The 15,536-nt window shown below is 29.6% G+C and overlaps 2 protein-coding genes across 5 annotated transcripts; both read left to right on the forward strand.

The window, feature by feature from the left end:
- Positions 1–4,347: 4,347 nt before the first annotated feature.
- LOC139993062 (1,5-anhydro-D-fructose reductase) lies at positions 4,348–7,816 on the forward strand. The gene is made up of 4 exons (XM_072014467.1): positions 4,348–4,560; positions 6,560–6,727; positions 6,870–7,223; positions 7,300–7,816. Exons 1-4 carry the CDS (start codon positions 4,492–4,494, stop codon positions 7,672–7,674), a joined length of 966 nt encoding a protein of 321 aa, XP_071870568.1. The 5' UTR covers positions 4,348–4,491; the 3' UTR covers positions 7,675–7,816.
- Positions 7,817–8,991: 1,175 nt separating this feature from the next.
- Positions 8,992–15,484, forward strand: LOC139993056 (contactin). Of its 4 annotated transcripts, none has more exons than XM_072014451.1 (8): positions 8,992–9,129; positions 9,868–10,722; positions 10,801–11,179; positions 11,255–11,357; positions 11,492–11,964; positions 12,077–12,355; positions 12,629–13,081; positions 13,164–15,484. In XM_072014451.1, exons 2-8 carry the CDS (start codon positions 9,919–9,921, stop codon positions 14,348–14,350), a joined length of 3,678 nt encoding a protein of 1,225 aa, XP_071870552.1. In that variant the 5' UTR covers positions 8,992–9,129; positions 9,868–9,918; the 3' UTR covers positions 14,351–15,484. The 4 variants fall into 4 exon arrangements, with proteins under 4 accessions (XP_071870552.1, XP_071870554.1, XP_071870553.1 ...); XM_072014453.1 differs by lacking the exon at positions 8,992–9,129 and adding an exon at positions 9,163–9,277; XM_072014452.1 differs by lacking the exon at positions 8,992–9,129 and adding an exon at positions 9,303–9,429.
- Positions 15,485–15,536: the final 52 nt, after the last annotated feature.

A 15,536-nucleotide genomic window follows, 5' to 3' on the forward strand; every position in this document is an offset into this window, starting at 1 on the left:
CCCCAAGTAATTTCTAACAGTCCTAATAATTTTCCAGATACACCAATGATTAAAGCTTTCATTAACTGTATCACACTACATTTGTTTGAATTAGTTGGGTAAAAATACCACTTCACTTTAGTACAGAAAATTACAGCGAAGACGAAAGTAGCGAAAGCAAAAGCAGTGTTGAATAATATTAGATAGACACTACATTGTCCATTAAAATTAGGTTGAAATATCTTCCAATATTGACCATACTGATTGCTATTGTTACATAGAAAGAAATTTCGGAAAGATTCAATAAGCCACAAAATTATTACTAGTTTCCAACACGGCGTTATATCGCAATTGTGAAGCAAATGTCTGTATGCTTGTCTTTTAAGCAATATTAAGTCAACCAATATTATTACTGGATCGTATTCAATATATTTATCTGCCAAAAGATCACATGTTCCCTGAAATGAATAAAAATAAATTATTAACCATTTAGAAGCAAGAAATAATTCTTTTTTATAATAGAAGTTATTTTACAGTATAAAGTTCCAAAATAGTAACTTTAGAAAAATTTGGAGTATTGATTTTGAACATTAAACCAATGAGAGAAGTTCATGTACACAAATGTCTGATGAGGTTTATTTGTCAATTTATAATGAGAAAAGAATGTTATATGTAATTTTATTATGAACACTTTATTACGAAATCAATAACAAAATACAAAAAAAATATAGAAACGTAAAGGTCTAAAAGTAGAAGTGCAGAAAACATGGCAACAGGAATAAGTAATAACGTAAGTTATCACGAATACTAAAATTATTTGGTATTTGCTTACTAAATATATACAAATATGATACACATACTCGAATACAAAAAACATACTTTTATGTATATATTATAATATAATATAATATAATATTATATATCATAATAATTCACATAGCTTGGAAATTTGTAAGCTATGATTAAACGTTTATAACAATAGTTATATCAAAGTAGTCTTCTGATAATAGGCCATGTATTACGTACGATTTAAATGGTACATCGCTGATGTAAAAATAATGATAACAACAACTATAACAGGGACAATATTATCTTTCTTGCTTTTTATTAAAATGATCTATTATTCGTTTTGCATCGGCTTCAATTTCTGGTTCGATTTTACTCAGCATCCTTAAATTATACAATAGACGATCAATTTCTTCGTCTTCTATCAAAGAAGGAGATGATTCAAATTTGCAAATTTGTTTCAAAATTGCAGTTTCCTCTGGAATGATTTCCGCCTGCTCGCATCCGGAAATCCACTCTGTTATTTCCTCAGCAGACATCACGTCGATCGATTGCTCTGCATTCTGTTCATCAGTGACCATAGAATTCTCTGTTTTAATATTATTAAATTCAAACTGTTTGTTAAGAATTTTCACCCAAGAACTACGAATGTTTTGTGGTGTAACATTATTCCATGCTTCGCTAATGTAATCGATGCAATCCTTAATATCGTAATCAGCATAAAACTGTGTAAGTCCGTCGTTATACTGTAGTACCTATGAAGAAGAAACGTATATGAGAAAATTGTATTATTATAAATATTACTTTAAACGAAGTATTAAACGTACAACATACCCGATGAAGTAGTTCAAGCCGAAATATCTTTTTACATTGAGTAATTACGCCTCGGTCCATAGGTTGGATCAACGAGGACGTATTCGGTGGTAAAAATATTAACATAAAGTGGCCATCATCCAGTTCCTTTTTTTCAAGTTTGTGTGCCTTGAAATTGTCAACGAGCAATATTACTTTTCCTTTACGTTGTTCCTGTAATTGGCGCTCTTTCACACTTTGCTTAAAATGATTAGTATACCATTCTCGAAAAATATCTTCGTTAACCCAGGCATTACAATGACTTTTATATACCACTGGTAATCTATCCTTACAATGTTTCAATGCTCGGGGATTTGCGAATTTATTTACAAAGAGTAATGGTAATTTGTGTGTACCACTAGTGTTTGCACAAAATGCCACAGTCACTATGTCTGTTTTTCTGTTTTCTCCTTTTATGATCAGATATTTTTCCTCATGAACTAATGTTTTCCACGGAAGTGCTTTCCAAAGTAAACTAGTCTCGTCCATGTTGTACACATCTTCTTCGTTTATATCTTCTTTAACTAGTATTTGTAAAAATTCACGTATAAAATTATTCGCGGCGATTTCATTCGGATCTGTCGTGTTCTTGCCAATATCATATTTTTTCTTCCAATTCTGAAGCCAACCCCGACTTGCTTTAAAATTCGATGTACTGGGAAACTCTGTTTCTATTTCTTTAGCTTTATTTATTAAAATATTATCTGTTAAACAGTCTCCTAACAACTTCCTTTGCTGAAACCAACGATACAATTTTGTCTCCAAATCGGTATATATTGGTATCCGTTGTCTCTTCATGTCTCGGTACTTTGGATTCGCCGCAAAGTTGCGAATGGCCTTCGAGTGCTGCCGGTATCGTCGTATTGTCCTGTTACTGAGTCCATATTCACAGGCAATACTACTCACAGTCTTGCCATCTTCTAATTTTTCTAGGATATCTAGCCGATCTGCTATGCTTGTGTTATTACCAGAAGGGGATGTCATCACGAACTATCAAGTTATCTATAATCGCGGTGACTGAAAGTTCAACAAATTTTGTTCTTGTTATCACTTGATGTTAATTCTCCATCAAAGCATCATTTTTCCGGGTGTTTCATTCACTTCGTATCTGCTCTAACCTATTGCACGTTATATGAATTCTTACATACTTCATAGGAATGATATGTAGTAGTGCCGCGTTAGCTGACTGAGAGTTTGCCGTGTTAGCTGATGGCCACTATCTCTATCAGTTCTTGGAAGTGATTCCGTAGAGAGGCACCTACCATATTTATTTTAATCTCGATATTTCGCGTCAGGTATCTGTATCTCATTCTCACTTAACGGAGAAGAAAGACACTCGGCTTTTCCTAGAATTCTACCTCCTTTGACAGTTGGTTAGATATTACTTCAAGCTACCGGTCAACTAACGCTGCACTTCTTTGCAGTACATTATGAATTAATATATTAAGCGATTAATTGGTTTAGTCAGCCACGTCCAGAACTGTATGAGTTTTGTAGATACACTTTAAATCTTAGATTGCAGAAGTTCCGTTAAGTATCACATATCGATGACTATATATAATTACGAAAAAACTGCTCATCGTCTAATACCTTTGTCTGAGGTCGAATTGCCGAAGCAGTACATCCAATTCTCTTCGTCTGAATAAACTACATAAACCGAAATTTAAAAAAACGTTCTTATAAAGAGCACAATTATATGAACAATAATAGAAACTAACGTAGTGATAAAGAACATAAGGAATATTTGCTATAGGAATAATGGTCTTTGTTGCTTAGAACACAAGTAAACTGAGCGAGAAAATAAATGCAATTAAATGTAAGCATAGGTTGTATTAATTTATTGACTGTGTAATGGAGAAACACAATTAATCTCGGATACCGATAGAAATCCGTTCCCGTTCTCCTGCCATAATACAAACGGATCATCAGACGTTATATGGTTTTACTTGGTGTTTTTCCACGTAAAGGGGTCCGCGATTATCAGGGGACATGAATAATGATATATTTGATAGTAAAATGAGCAAACATTTAGATATTTTGCAATTTGTAATGTTTCGTTATTTATTTTTATGTTATCTAAGCATAAATTGCAATTTTCTTACATAAATTTTATTTTGGAACATTATTCTGTAAAGTTGTGTATAATTATTTGTAAATAAGTGAAATATAATATAACATAAAAAATTGACTACTCCTTCATTTATTTATAAAACAATTTTCGTACGCAATTATTTCGAGAAATGAAACTAATTTTTAATTTCTATAAAAAATAAATTTATATAATATATAACATACACATTTTAAAAGCTTTAGAACACTTGGACAGTATCTCCTATAAAGCTCTTCCACCTCAGCTCCACAATTTACACATCGATACATTATAAAATTATTTATCGTTTTAATTTATGTTTTGTTCTGTAATATTTCCAGATCATCTACAGTAAACAGATATTACCTAAAATTCATAAGATTACATCATTTTTCTCATGAACTTCAATTCTGGATAATTTTGATTAATAAGAGAAAAAGAGAAAAGAAGTCGAATTTCACTGTTTTCTCAATTATTCTCATTATATTGTTTTATCATTACCAGAATTAATTATAACATAAAATGATCGATATATATGTAAAAATATGAATATAATTGTTTTATGAATGATTACACAAACAACAATTAACCTTGAAGGTTCTTGAAAGTTATTTTATCTATCTAATAAAGTATGCAAAATACGGCAATCACTGTATACCTGTATGATCAAGGTTGTATACGATTGTGTGCACATGCTTAAAGAGAAAGTCAAGTTAGTTTTAAGAAACTGGAATCGGTAGTACAGTTATTCAGTTATTCTACAAAGTTGCTACTATACACAAGCAATGGAGAACGACACTATTTTGCTTCCGAACGGACACTTAATGCCAATAGTCGGTTTTGGTACATGGCAGGTAAACTTGTAAAATAAAGTTTTTGTAAAGAAAATTATTTTTAATACAATACTATCATTAAATACTCAAACACAAACGTTAATGTATCAAATATTAAAATGTACAGATACACTTTCGTACCATTCGCTACGATTAATTTTTAAACGTTGTATATAATTTTCTTCTTAATGAAATACTTCTTTTACAGTCTCTAAATTTAATTTCATTAATTTTCAATCCTATGTAATAATTCCTCTATTTAATATGAAATTTTATAAAATCTACTATTATTTGAGTGAGAAAAGTTTGATTACAAATTACATATATGAAGTTTTAATTTCAAAATTATGGAAACTGTTAATTCGAATAGTACCTATGTCACGTTATTATTGTATCAAGCATTACAATAACAAAGATACAACATTTTACTATGTATTCATGACTGTATATGTATATTGTGGTATTATATAAATTAATTGTGTAAATGAAGATTTAACATAGATCTATGTATCAACTTGCTTGATTTAAAATGTAATATTTTTTTCAATGATATAATAGTAATAGCAAATGTTTTCTATTTAATTATGAAAATGTGGATCAAAATATATCATTATCCTAATATGGCAATAAAAATTTCTAATACAATCATACATTTAAATAATCTCATATGTCATAGTATGTTCATATGCATAGATTTAATTTAAAATTAAGACCAGTAACATATAGTTTTTATTAAATATTTATTATTAATAACTACATAATTTCAACTTATTACATTGTAGAAACTTCAATAAAAGTGCTCATAAGTTATATATACATATAATTAGTATAGTTTCTAACCTCACATTCTAAAGCACAAGTATCGCTAATTTATACATTCAATTTTAAAAGCTTTATTTCTCTTAATCTCCAATATTTTTAGCAATAGTTAGAATAAGCTGTAAACATAGTCTACTAATATTTATATTAATTTTGTTAAAAGAATAAGTAATACGTAATAATACTATACCTAGTAACAGGTTACATATTTCTTTTACACAGTTATAATCTTGATTAGCTCATGTCTTAGAAAGAAAGAAATATCACTTTTTATATAAAATTTAAATAAAATACAAGAACATAACTTTTAGAGGAAATATGTAGTTTAATGACATATGTATGACAGAACACTAGATTGAACACGACTGATAGTTATGCGCGTGTATAATACAAATTTGTCGAACACCATTTACATAATGATCACGTTATCAAAATACATAAAGTATTTAAATTATTTATCTAAATACTGATTTGACGTTTTATTTTAATTAAATTGACCGTACATTTACGTTAACTGAAAATTGTCGAGAAAATAGATACAAACGCATATGATATTCCGATCTTTTAATAAACAAATTATTACAAGGACTTAAAAACAATATAAAACATACATACATACACAGGATATTCGTATTACTACTAGCGTTTTTTTACAAATATGTACAAAAAATGATAGAGAAAAAGGTTTTACAGTATTTTAAAATCAATACAATAGTACATGTGCAACTTCTTATATTTGTAATGTTTCTCTGAAAAACGAAGGTAACGTTTAAATTTTTATGTGGAATGCTATTCGACCGTAACGTAATAGCAAAATCTTCAAAATATCAAATCTTTGAAATTATAATAAATAGTTTGAATATTCAGTATTTTTAATAATAATTATGTATAAGAATATACTATATCTTTAGTTCTTTTGACTATATTTTAAAATGTAAATTGAACATAAATACATCAGTATTGTTTTAGTTCTCTTTTTTTCAAATTGTATAATTTCATTTAAACAGTTATTGCGGGAAAGGAAAATAACTATTAATTAATTTCTATCTCATAAATGGGATTCAGTTCTTGATAATTAGTTATTTCTGCATCTTAGATATTATCACACTTAAATGCTATATATAATTTAATTAATAAAAAAATACTTCTCCTACAAAGTTATATTTCCTAATGGTTTAAAAAGCATGTTATAATGTTTTAGGCAAGTGAAGAAGAATTACAGGACGCACTGAACATTGCTTTAGAGGCAGGATACAGACATATCGATACAGCACCAGTATATGAAAATGAAAAAGTAATTGGTCATGTTCTTAAAAAATGGTTTGATTCTGGAAGAATTAAACGATCTGACATTTTCATTGTTACGAAGGTAATATCAACTATATATTCAACGTCGTATTTACTTGAAAATGTTTATTGTAATATAATTGGATCGAGAAAATGTTAACGAAATTGTTAAAAATAACATTGTGATATAAAGGATCAGTAAAAATTATTTTTTACACTTGTAGCTTCCTGTTGTCGGAAATAGACCAGAAGATGTTGAAACATGGATAAAGAGATCTTTAAAAGATTTGCAGTTGGAATATGTAGATCTATATTTGGTTCACGCTCCATTCGCTTTCAAGAAAGTTGGAGACGATTTACATCCTAAGGATGAAAATGGACAAATGCTACTTGATCTTAATACAGATCATGTAAAAATTTGGGCTGAAATGGAGAAACAAGTAGAATGCGGACGAGCTAAAGCAATTGGGCTATCAAATTTTAATATCCCTCAAATCAAACGAATTTTAAAAAATGCGAAAGTAAAAGTATCAATGCTGCAAATTGAATTACATGTCTTTTTCCAACAAAAAGAACTGGTAAGATGTCTTTTTCTTTAAACACACTCTTTTTATTACGAAATTATTAGACATAAAATAAAATAATATTTTACAGGTAAAGTATTGTAATGAGGAAAAGATCCCTATAACAGCCTATTCGCCGCTTGGTTCACGCGGTCTTGTTAAATTACTAAATAAAACGGAAAAAGTCCCAGATATGTTACAAAACGATGTAGTACTGGAAATAGCAAAAAAGTACAAGAAATCACCTGCACAAATTTTATTGCGTTTCACTGTACAAAACGGAATCGTTGTTATCCCTAAAAGTACAAACCCTCAAAGAATTAAGGAAAATAAAGAACTATTTGATTGGAAACTTAAACCAGAGGACATGCAGAAATTAAAAAATCTTGATCTTGGTGAATCTGGCAGAGTTTGTGGTTTTGAATTTTTTAAGGGGATAAGGAATCATCCTGAGTTTCCTTTTTAAACCTTTTGTAGATTCGTATGACTTAAATATATTCAACGTACACTGCAATATACCATTTACTATACGCAAAAATAGTAACTTTATAGAAATAAATATTTTTAATTGCTTGTGTATGTTTCAAATTTTTATAAACAAATGTATTCTTTAAAAAATTATATCTTTATTTCTGTTCTCACTGCATTGTTCTTTTTTCTTTTTGCTTTATTATTATTATTTAAAATGAAATCAATACCATCAATGTTTCATGAATGAAATCAATTTTTTACCCTAATAAAAGAAAACACCTTAAACAGTGAAAAAGTGTACCCTAAATCGAAAAAAATGTTACTACGAAACGCATGGGAAAGAAAAGAACCGTGTGTAATTTACCTTCCTTGAAACATTAGAATAATATTTTTCAAATTTTACTCGCAAGTAAAATAAACTTTTGGTACCTATTTAAGAAAACCAATAACATATTATTAGTTACGTGTTATACGAGTCTTGTACTTCCAAATGGAAAATTTGAAATGTATTAACTTTGGTTAGACAATATGGTTTAAATAATTGAATGAAGCGTGTGTCAATTAAATATGAAAAGATAAAACAAGTGATTGTAAAATGCATAAAAGATCCCTGAAGTGTTAGTAAAGAGAGGAAAAAAATAACATAAAGAATCTTGTCTATAAACAAACAATACTGTTCTTCGGTAATATGTAAGTAGAATGGGGCGCAGCTGTGTAAATTGGTGTAAAACCAGAGAAGAGTAGGGAGATTGCCAATGTGCATGGGAGAAACTCAACCAAAAGTACGTTCCATGAATTACCGCCTCTAGTGGTTAAATAGCCGAACTATGCACACATTTCTTCACCGGTGTTTTTGCTGAGAGGTAAGAGGGAAATAGGTTCGTTTCGAAATATTGTAAACTTGCGAATTGAAATGAATAATACAATCTTATTTTATAAATAAAGAAAGCGTTTAAATCTTTTAAAATAAGAAAGCATTCCTTAGCGGAATATAAAAATAAAACTAGCGGTTTTTTTATCAGGAGAACATAATATTAGAGGAACTGATATCAGATTCCCTGGATTTTTGAAATTAAAATTTTCTGTTTCTCGGAGGAATTTCTCGCCAAAATTTAGATGTTTTATTAAGAGAACATAACAGAGAATGTGATTAGAGAATGTGATTAGAGGAGGTGACACAATTTTGACAATTTGATGTTATCTCTATTTAGAAAAATTTCCTTTGCTAATAATTGAAATATTTCCCTGCTCACCGTGCATATGTACGTTTCTTCTACAAAGAGTACTAGAGAAAAAATGTGCGTATAGTTCAACCGTTGGCCGCTGGAGACTTATTCCTTGTATCCATTTTTTGGCTGACCTTTTTAACATTGCATCGGCAATAGCCCTGCTCATCTCTGATAAAGGACCCCACCCTTATTAGTAATGGATCGAAGCGTATGTACTAAAGGTTTGTTCTCAGCAAAATAGGATATCTATTATTGTGTTGTATAAATTAATTATATATGTGTAACAAAATATTTATTATATTAAAATTTATGTAATAAATCGTTTTATTTTGTATCATTTTGATTTTATATTTTAAATTACAATTTGTGGTAATTTCCTGGAACATAATTTTGACATCATGTATCTATTGTATTAAAGTTTACATTTATTCATGTGTTGTGTCAACAGTAAAGACGCTAATTTCTACAACTATTAAATAACAATTCATAGTGTTTCATACGTAAATAGAAACTAATTAAAGGTGATAAATAGTTAATAGTAATACAGTTTTAAAAAGCAAAGATCTAAACTACATTAAGTACTATATTAAATTACTTTAAGATTATAGTGCCACTCCCTAGCTTATATGGTCAAATATAATATGCTTTTATATGTAATTAAATTCTTTCAACATTATTCTTAATCAAAACGGCTAATTTCTTTCTTAAATTATTTATATTATTTTTGTCATAATTAATATAAATTATATTAAAGTGAGGTGAGAAATGATTAATGATATAAAAATTAATACACATTTTCCTTGATAGTATTTGTATTTATCATAAAAAAGATCAAATATTACAAAAGTCATTTGATTGACAGATGTATTATGTTTAATCACTTAATCACTTAATACATTCGATCTTAAAAAGAATATGTAATGATTTTATTTATAGTAGAATATGTAATTTTTTTTCAGATTACCACTAATTTGATAAATTTATAATCTTTCAATTATATTGAAGTAATAATGTATTGTGTATCAGAGATTATAACATGCATTCTCATTATAACAAGTTATACATTTGCACAAAATGTCTTATATGGAGAACAACATCAGTGTCCACAACATTGGATAAAATTTCAAGAATCATGTTACCGTTTCATAAAGAGTCCTATTAGGGACAGACAAGAAGCTAAAAAAAATTGTGAAGCTTATCAAAGTGATCTTATTACAATTAATTCCTTAGAAGAACATGGATTCATATTATATCACTTATTATGGCAAGATCCACAACACCGTAAATGGTATACTGGTATAAAATATCAGAATGGAAATTGGATAAATGAAGCTGATAATACTCAATTATCAAATATGGAAAATGCATTTTTACCTGAACCAGTTGATAATACACTTGAAAGAGATTATTTAGTGTATTCTTATCATAATAATTTACAACGATGGGGACTGGAAAAAGTAACTGGTAGAGATAGGCTCTTATACATTTGTGAAGCACCAATTTCTAATTTGCATAACTTAGTAGATGATGATCGTACTTATCAATATGGTATTGAAATTGATAATCCTCGTGAAATTCCCAGAGGACCATATTTTATCAAACAACCTATTGATAAAGTATTTGATCTGTCAAAAAGAAAAATAAACAATGATGTTGCACTGAGCTGCTTAGCAGGTGGTTACCCTGCACCAACATATGAATGGTTCAAAGAAGATTATGAGAATGACAGATTCATTGCAACAAAAATAGATCCACTAAATAATAATAGATACACAGTCAGTGGTGGCACTTTAATTATTTATGAACCTGATCAGGTAAATAATATCTTGGATTATAATCAGTATATATTAAAAGAAAATGTTATTTACACAACACTAATTTATTGTTTTTAGACAGAAGACCGAGGTTCATACCACTGTAAAGCAACCAATAAATTTGGCACAATTATATCTGAAAGCATGGAACTGTCATTTGGGTATATATTGGAATTTAATTTAAAACGTTCAGAAGAACGTGGAGAACAAAATTGGGGTAAAGTTGTATATTGTGATCCACCACAACATTTTCCAGGAGTCAAATATTATTGGGCGCGTGACTATTTCCCCAATTTTGTGGAAGAAGATAAACGTGTTTTTGTTTCTCATGATGGTGCACTTTATTTTTCTGCATTGGAAATGATTGATCGTGGCAATTATTCTTGTAATGTTCAAAGTGTTGCTTCTGATACTGGTCGTAATGGGCCATTTTTCCCTTTGAGGGTTGACCCACATTGTAATTATATTCCTTTAATTGTCTTCATTTTTTCAGTCAGTATTTTATATTTTGATGAATCTTTTTATTTTTCAGCCTCCTTCCAACAATTAAAGTTCTCTGATAATTTTCCAAAAGCATTTCCAGATGCTCCAATTGCAGGAGAGGAAGTTAGACTTGAATGTGTTGCATTTGGATAGTAAGTTTAATTGTTTCTCAAAATAAATTTACTATATCATCCAATAATTTAGAATATTTAAGTTAGTAAATTGTTATTATTATCTGAAATAGTATATAATTTTATTACATAATACATTTTTTAATTTAACACAGCCCAATTCCATCATACAATTGGACAAGAAGAGGTGCATCCCTGCCACGTGGATCATACACAACTAGTTATAATCGAGTATTAATAATTCCAAAAGTACATGTTGATGATCAAGGAGAGTACACTTGTAGAGTTTATAATGACAGATCAGCAATTGAAAATTCTGTAAGACTAACTATTCAAGCAGCTCCGAATTTTACAATTCCATTAGTAGATAAACATATGGATAATAGAGGAGAGTTAACTTGGACTTGTGAAGCATTTGGAATACCAGATGTATCTTATAGTTGGTTTAGAAATGGCGAAATGTTAAATATGGAAACACTTCCTTCACAAGATAGAGATCGATATTCTATACAAGATAATGTCTTAAGTATAAAATATTTAGATCCAGAGCGAGATCAGGCTATGTATCAATGTCGTGCAAGAAATCAGTTAAAAACGAAGTATTCATCTGCACAACTTCGAATTTTATGTAAGTTGTTATTTAGATATATAGTTTCAATAGAAATGAAATGTGTGCGTAACTTTTAAAAAGGACTCGTATTCAAAAATTATTATTTTTAAATATCATTCCGAAATTTTAGCATTAAAACCATCTTTTAAAAAACGGCCTATGGAACCCGAGACTTACGCAGCAGAAAGAGGTAATGTCACAATATTCTGTAATCCTGAAGCTGCGCCTAGACCAAAATTTGTCTGGAAAAAAGATGGAAATGTGATTGGTTCTGGTGGTAGACGTAGAATTTTAGAAACTGGTAATCTAATAATTAGCCCAGTATCAAGGGATGATGAAGGCACATACATTTGCACTGCAACAAATCAATATGGAAGCGATGACACTCGTGGACGTTTAATAGTATTACGTAAGACAATATACTTCATTACATACGAGTGTTCATGAAATCGAACGTAGATTAAATCAAACCAGACATACTTGACGAATTTTCAAACTCAATTTTTTCGGAATCAGAGCTCCAAATAAAAAATGTTACTTTATATTTTAAACTTATATTTGCGTGAAGAATCATCCTTCTTTCTGATAACGGGATATCACGATTCTATGATTTCACGAACATTCGATACAACTATAGTTTTACAGAATTGTATTTAAGATATCGATTTTTATTGAATCAAAGGTGGTCCACAATTTATTGAAAAGTTACCACAACACGTTACAAGTGCAGTGATGCAAAATCAAACACTGCGTTGCATGGGGGAAGTAGTTGATGAAATGCTTGATGTAGCTTATATTTGGAAACATAATGGTTTACGTATCAGAGACGAGGATTTAATAAATAATCCTAGATTGCATATTGACGGAGAAGAACTTAATATAATAAACGCTACATTCGCAGAAGCAGGAGAATATCAATGCATAATTAAAAGTGCAGTAGGCGAAATTTCTAGTAAAACAACAGTTACAATAGAGGGACCACCAGGACCACCTGGTGGTGTACAAGTTGTAAATATTGTAAAAACTTCTACAACTTTACGTTGGACTGATGGTGCTTTTAATGGCAAACCCATTACTATGTATACTGTAAGCGCAAGAACAAATTGGAATCACACATGGTCTAATATCATAGAAAGTATGTATAATAAAATTATTTATGGTTTTTGATCACATAGTTTTTTTCAATAAAAACGTACATAATGTAAATGTTATTTCAGATATAACTGCTGTTGAAGTAGATAGATATAATGGTAGAAAAGAGGCTTATTTGGAGAATGTTTTAAATCCTTATACTACATATGAGTTCTGTGTATCTGCTTTTAATGAATTAGGATACAGTTTACCATCATCACCCTCCCCACAGTACAGTACACCATCTGATAAACCAACAAAAGTTCCATCCAACATAGGCGGAGGAGGAGGTAAAATCGGAGATCTTACAATAACATGGGATCCTTTACCATCATCTGAACAAAATGGTCCAGGAATCTACTACAAAGTTTTCTGGCGTCAAAAGTATCACGAAACCGAGTTTCAGTCATTATCTTTGAAAGATTATGGTAATACTGGGAGAAGTGTTGTTCAGATACAACAACAATATTATTACACAGAATACGAAGTTAAAGTCCAAGCTGCTAATGCATTAGGTTTTGGACCAATTTCTAATGCAGTTACGATATTTAGTGCTGAAGATATGCCCCAAGTAGCTCCACAGCAAGTTATAGCACATGGCTACAATAGTACTAGCTTAAAAGTTAGTTGGTTGCCAATTGAACAGACACGTGAAAGGATACGGGGAAAATTAATAGGCCATAGAATAAAGTATTGGAAAGAAAGTAATAAAGAGGAAGATGCAGTATATTACTTATCTCGAAGTGCAAGACCTTGGGCTCTTGTAGTTGGTTTGCAACCTGATACTTATTATTATGTTAAAGTCATGGCGTATAATTCTGCTGGAGAAGGCCCTGAAAGTGAACGATATTTAGAAAGAACTTACCGTAAAGCACCGCAAAAACCTCCATCTTCTGTCAATGTATATGGAGTAAATCCTTCAACAGTTCGGGTTGTTTGGCGTTATGTACAACCAAGTTTAGAAGAAGAACCATTAATAGGCTATAAAATACGTGTTTGGGAGCTAGACCAAGATATGAGCACCGCGAATGATACTATTATACCAGGTGGCTCGAAATTAGAAGCTTATATCACAAATCTCAGCCCTGGAAAGGCATACCATTTACGTGTACTTGCATTTAGCAACGGAGGAGATGGACGAATGTCGAGTCCAACTCATACATTCCAAATGGGCGACGCAGCTGCTTTCAGAAGCAGTGCTGGTAATAAAATTTTGGATGCTGCTTTAGGTATATCATTGTTATTATTATTGAGAATTTATGAATACATATAGTATGAGTATAAGATACTTTTGATATATCACAGATTTACTAAACTGTTAGTAAGAAATTGAACGCGAGAGAAAGAGAGAGAGAGAGAGAGAGAAAGAAAGAATACGTATGTGTGTATGCGCGCGCGTGCGTCTGAAATATTTTTATGAAAAGATAGAAATAGACCAGTATAATTTGCTGTTTTCAAATTACTAATTTGTTGAGAAGTATTTGTGCAAGTTATGATACCATTATTATTTAATTATTTTCTAACCAGATCTAACATTGCTAGACAATATTAATCATATCCAAAACTTTTACAAATAATGTAACACATTAAAGTTAAAGAGCTCACTTGAAAAAAATACTGTTTATTGTAATATTTAGTAAGTTTTACATTAAATGGACAGCAGATGATTTTCATAAAATATTTATGACATTGGTATGATAATGTTGATATGAATATGAATGTGAAATATAAAGTGAAATCTCAATACTTTTAACAAGTACTTGTTCTTCTAAGAATAAAAGTAATGGAAAGTTTAATGGAAAAGTGGTACAAATACATTTTATTAGAAAAATAAAGTAAGTACTGGAAGTACTTAAGTACTAAGCAGAACCATTTTGTAGACAAGGGTGCCTATACGAATTAATGTTATTTTTGCAAAAAAGAGTTTGCCACTTTTCTCTTGAAAATAATTTATTATAAAAATATAACATACAAACTTTTATATAAATTAATATTGTTTTTCTAAATTATTTAGACTTTATGATATTATGAGCAAATGATTTTTTAAGACTTTTTTTTATACAAGAAATCATGTTTATCCGTCCATAAATAAATATCCAAATAATGTGTAAATAATAATTATCATATTAATATTTTTTAATATTATATTCTTGTATAGACAATAATAAAAATCTTCGTTAAGAAAAATCTCATAATGCATAAAAATTTGTTACTCAATTATGTAAAAAGTTTATTATTTGTATAATCCTACTTAACTCGGAAAATTAAAATTATACAAAATAATAAATTTTGGTAGCTATAACTTATTGATGTAAGAATGTTTAATTCGTGAAAATAGGATACATACCTTTTTATACTAATACATTAATAATAAATAAAATCTTATATATGTTTTTTACAAGAAAAATCAGTTTACTCCTTATCCTTTATTAATAACCGGACTAAAATTAAAATTGTGG

This window comes from Bombus fervidus, chromosome 12 (genome assembly GCF_041682495.2).
Source record: "Bombus fervidus isolate BK054 chromosome 12, iyBomFerv1, whole genome shotgun sequence".
Taxonomy (NCBI): domain Eukaryota; kingdom Metazoa; phylum Arthropoda; class Insecta; order Hymenoptera; family Apidae; genus Bombus; species Bombus fervidus.

What these genes read in the sequence shown, in the direction of transcription:
- LOC139993056 (XM_072014451.1), top strand. Translation starts at nt 9,919, where the DNA reads ATGTATTGTGTATCAGAGATTATAACATGCATTCTCATTATAACAAGT. An exon ending in TTTGAGGGTTGACCCACATT is followed by an intron (nt 11,180 to 11,254) that starts GTAATTATATTC and finishes TTTATTTTTCAG; the next exon opens with CCTCCTTCCAACAATTAAAG. An exon ending in GAATGTGTTGCATTTGGATA is followed by an intron (nt 11,358 to 11,491) that starts GTAAGTTTAATT and finishes AATTTAACACAG; the next exon opens with CCCAATTCCATCATACAATT.
- LOC139993062 (XM_072014467.1), top strand. Translation starts at nt 4,492, where the DNA reads ATGGAGAACGACACTATTTTGCTTCCGAACGGACACTTAATGCCAATA. An exon ending in TCGGTTTTGGTACATGGCAG is followed by an intron (nt 4,561 to 6,559) that starts GTAAACTTGTAA and finishes ATAATGTTTTAG; the next exon opens with GCAAGTGAAGAAGAATTACA. An exon ending in TTTTCCAACAAAAAGAACTG is followed by an intron (nt 7,224 to 7,299) that starts GTAAGATGTCTT and finishes AATATTTTACAG; the next exon opens with GTAAAGTATTGTAATGAGGA.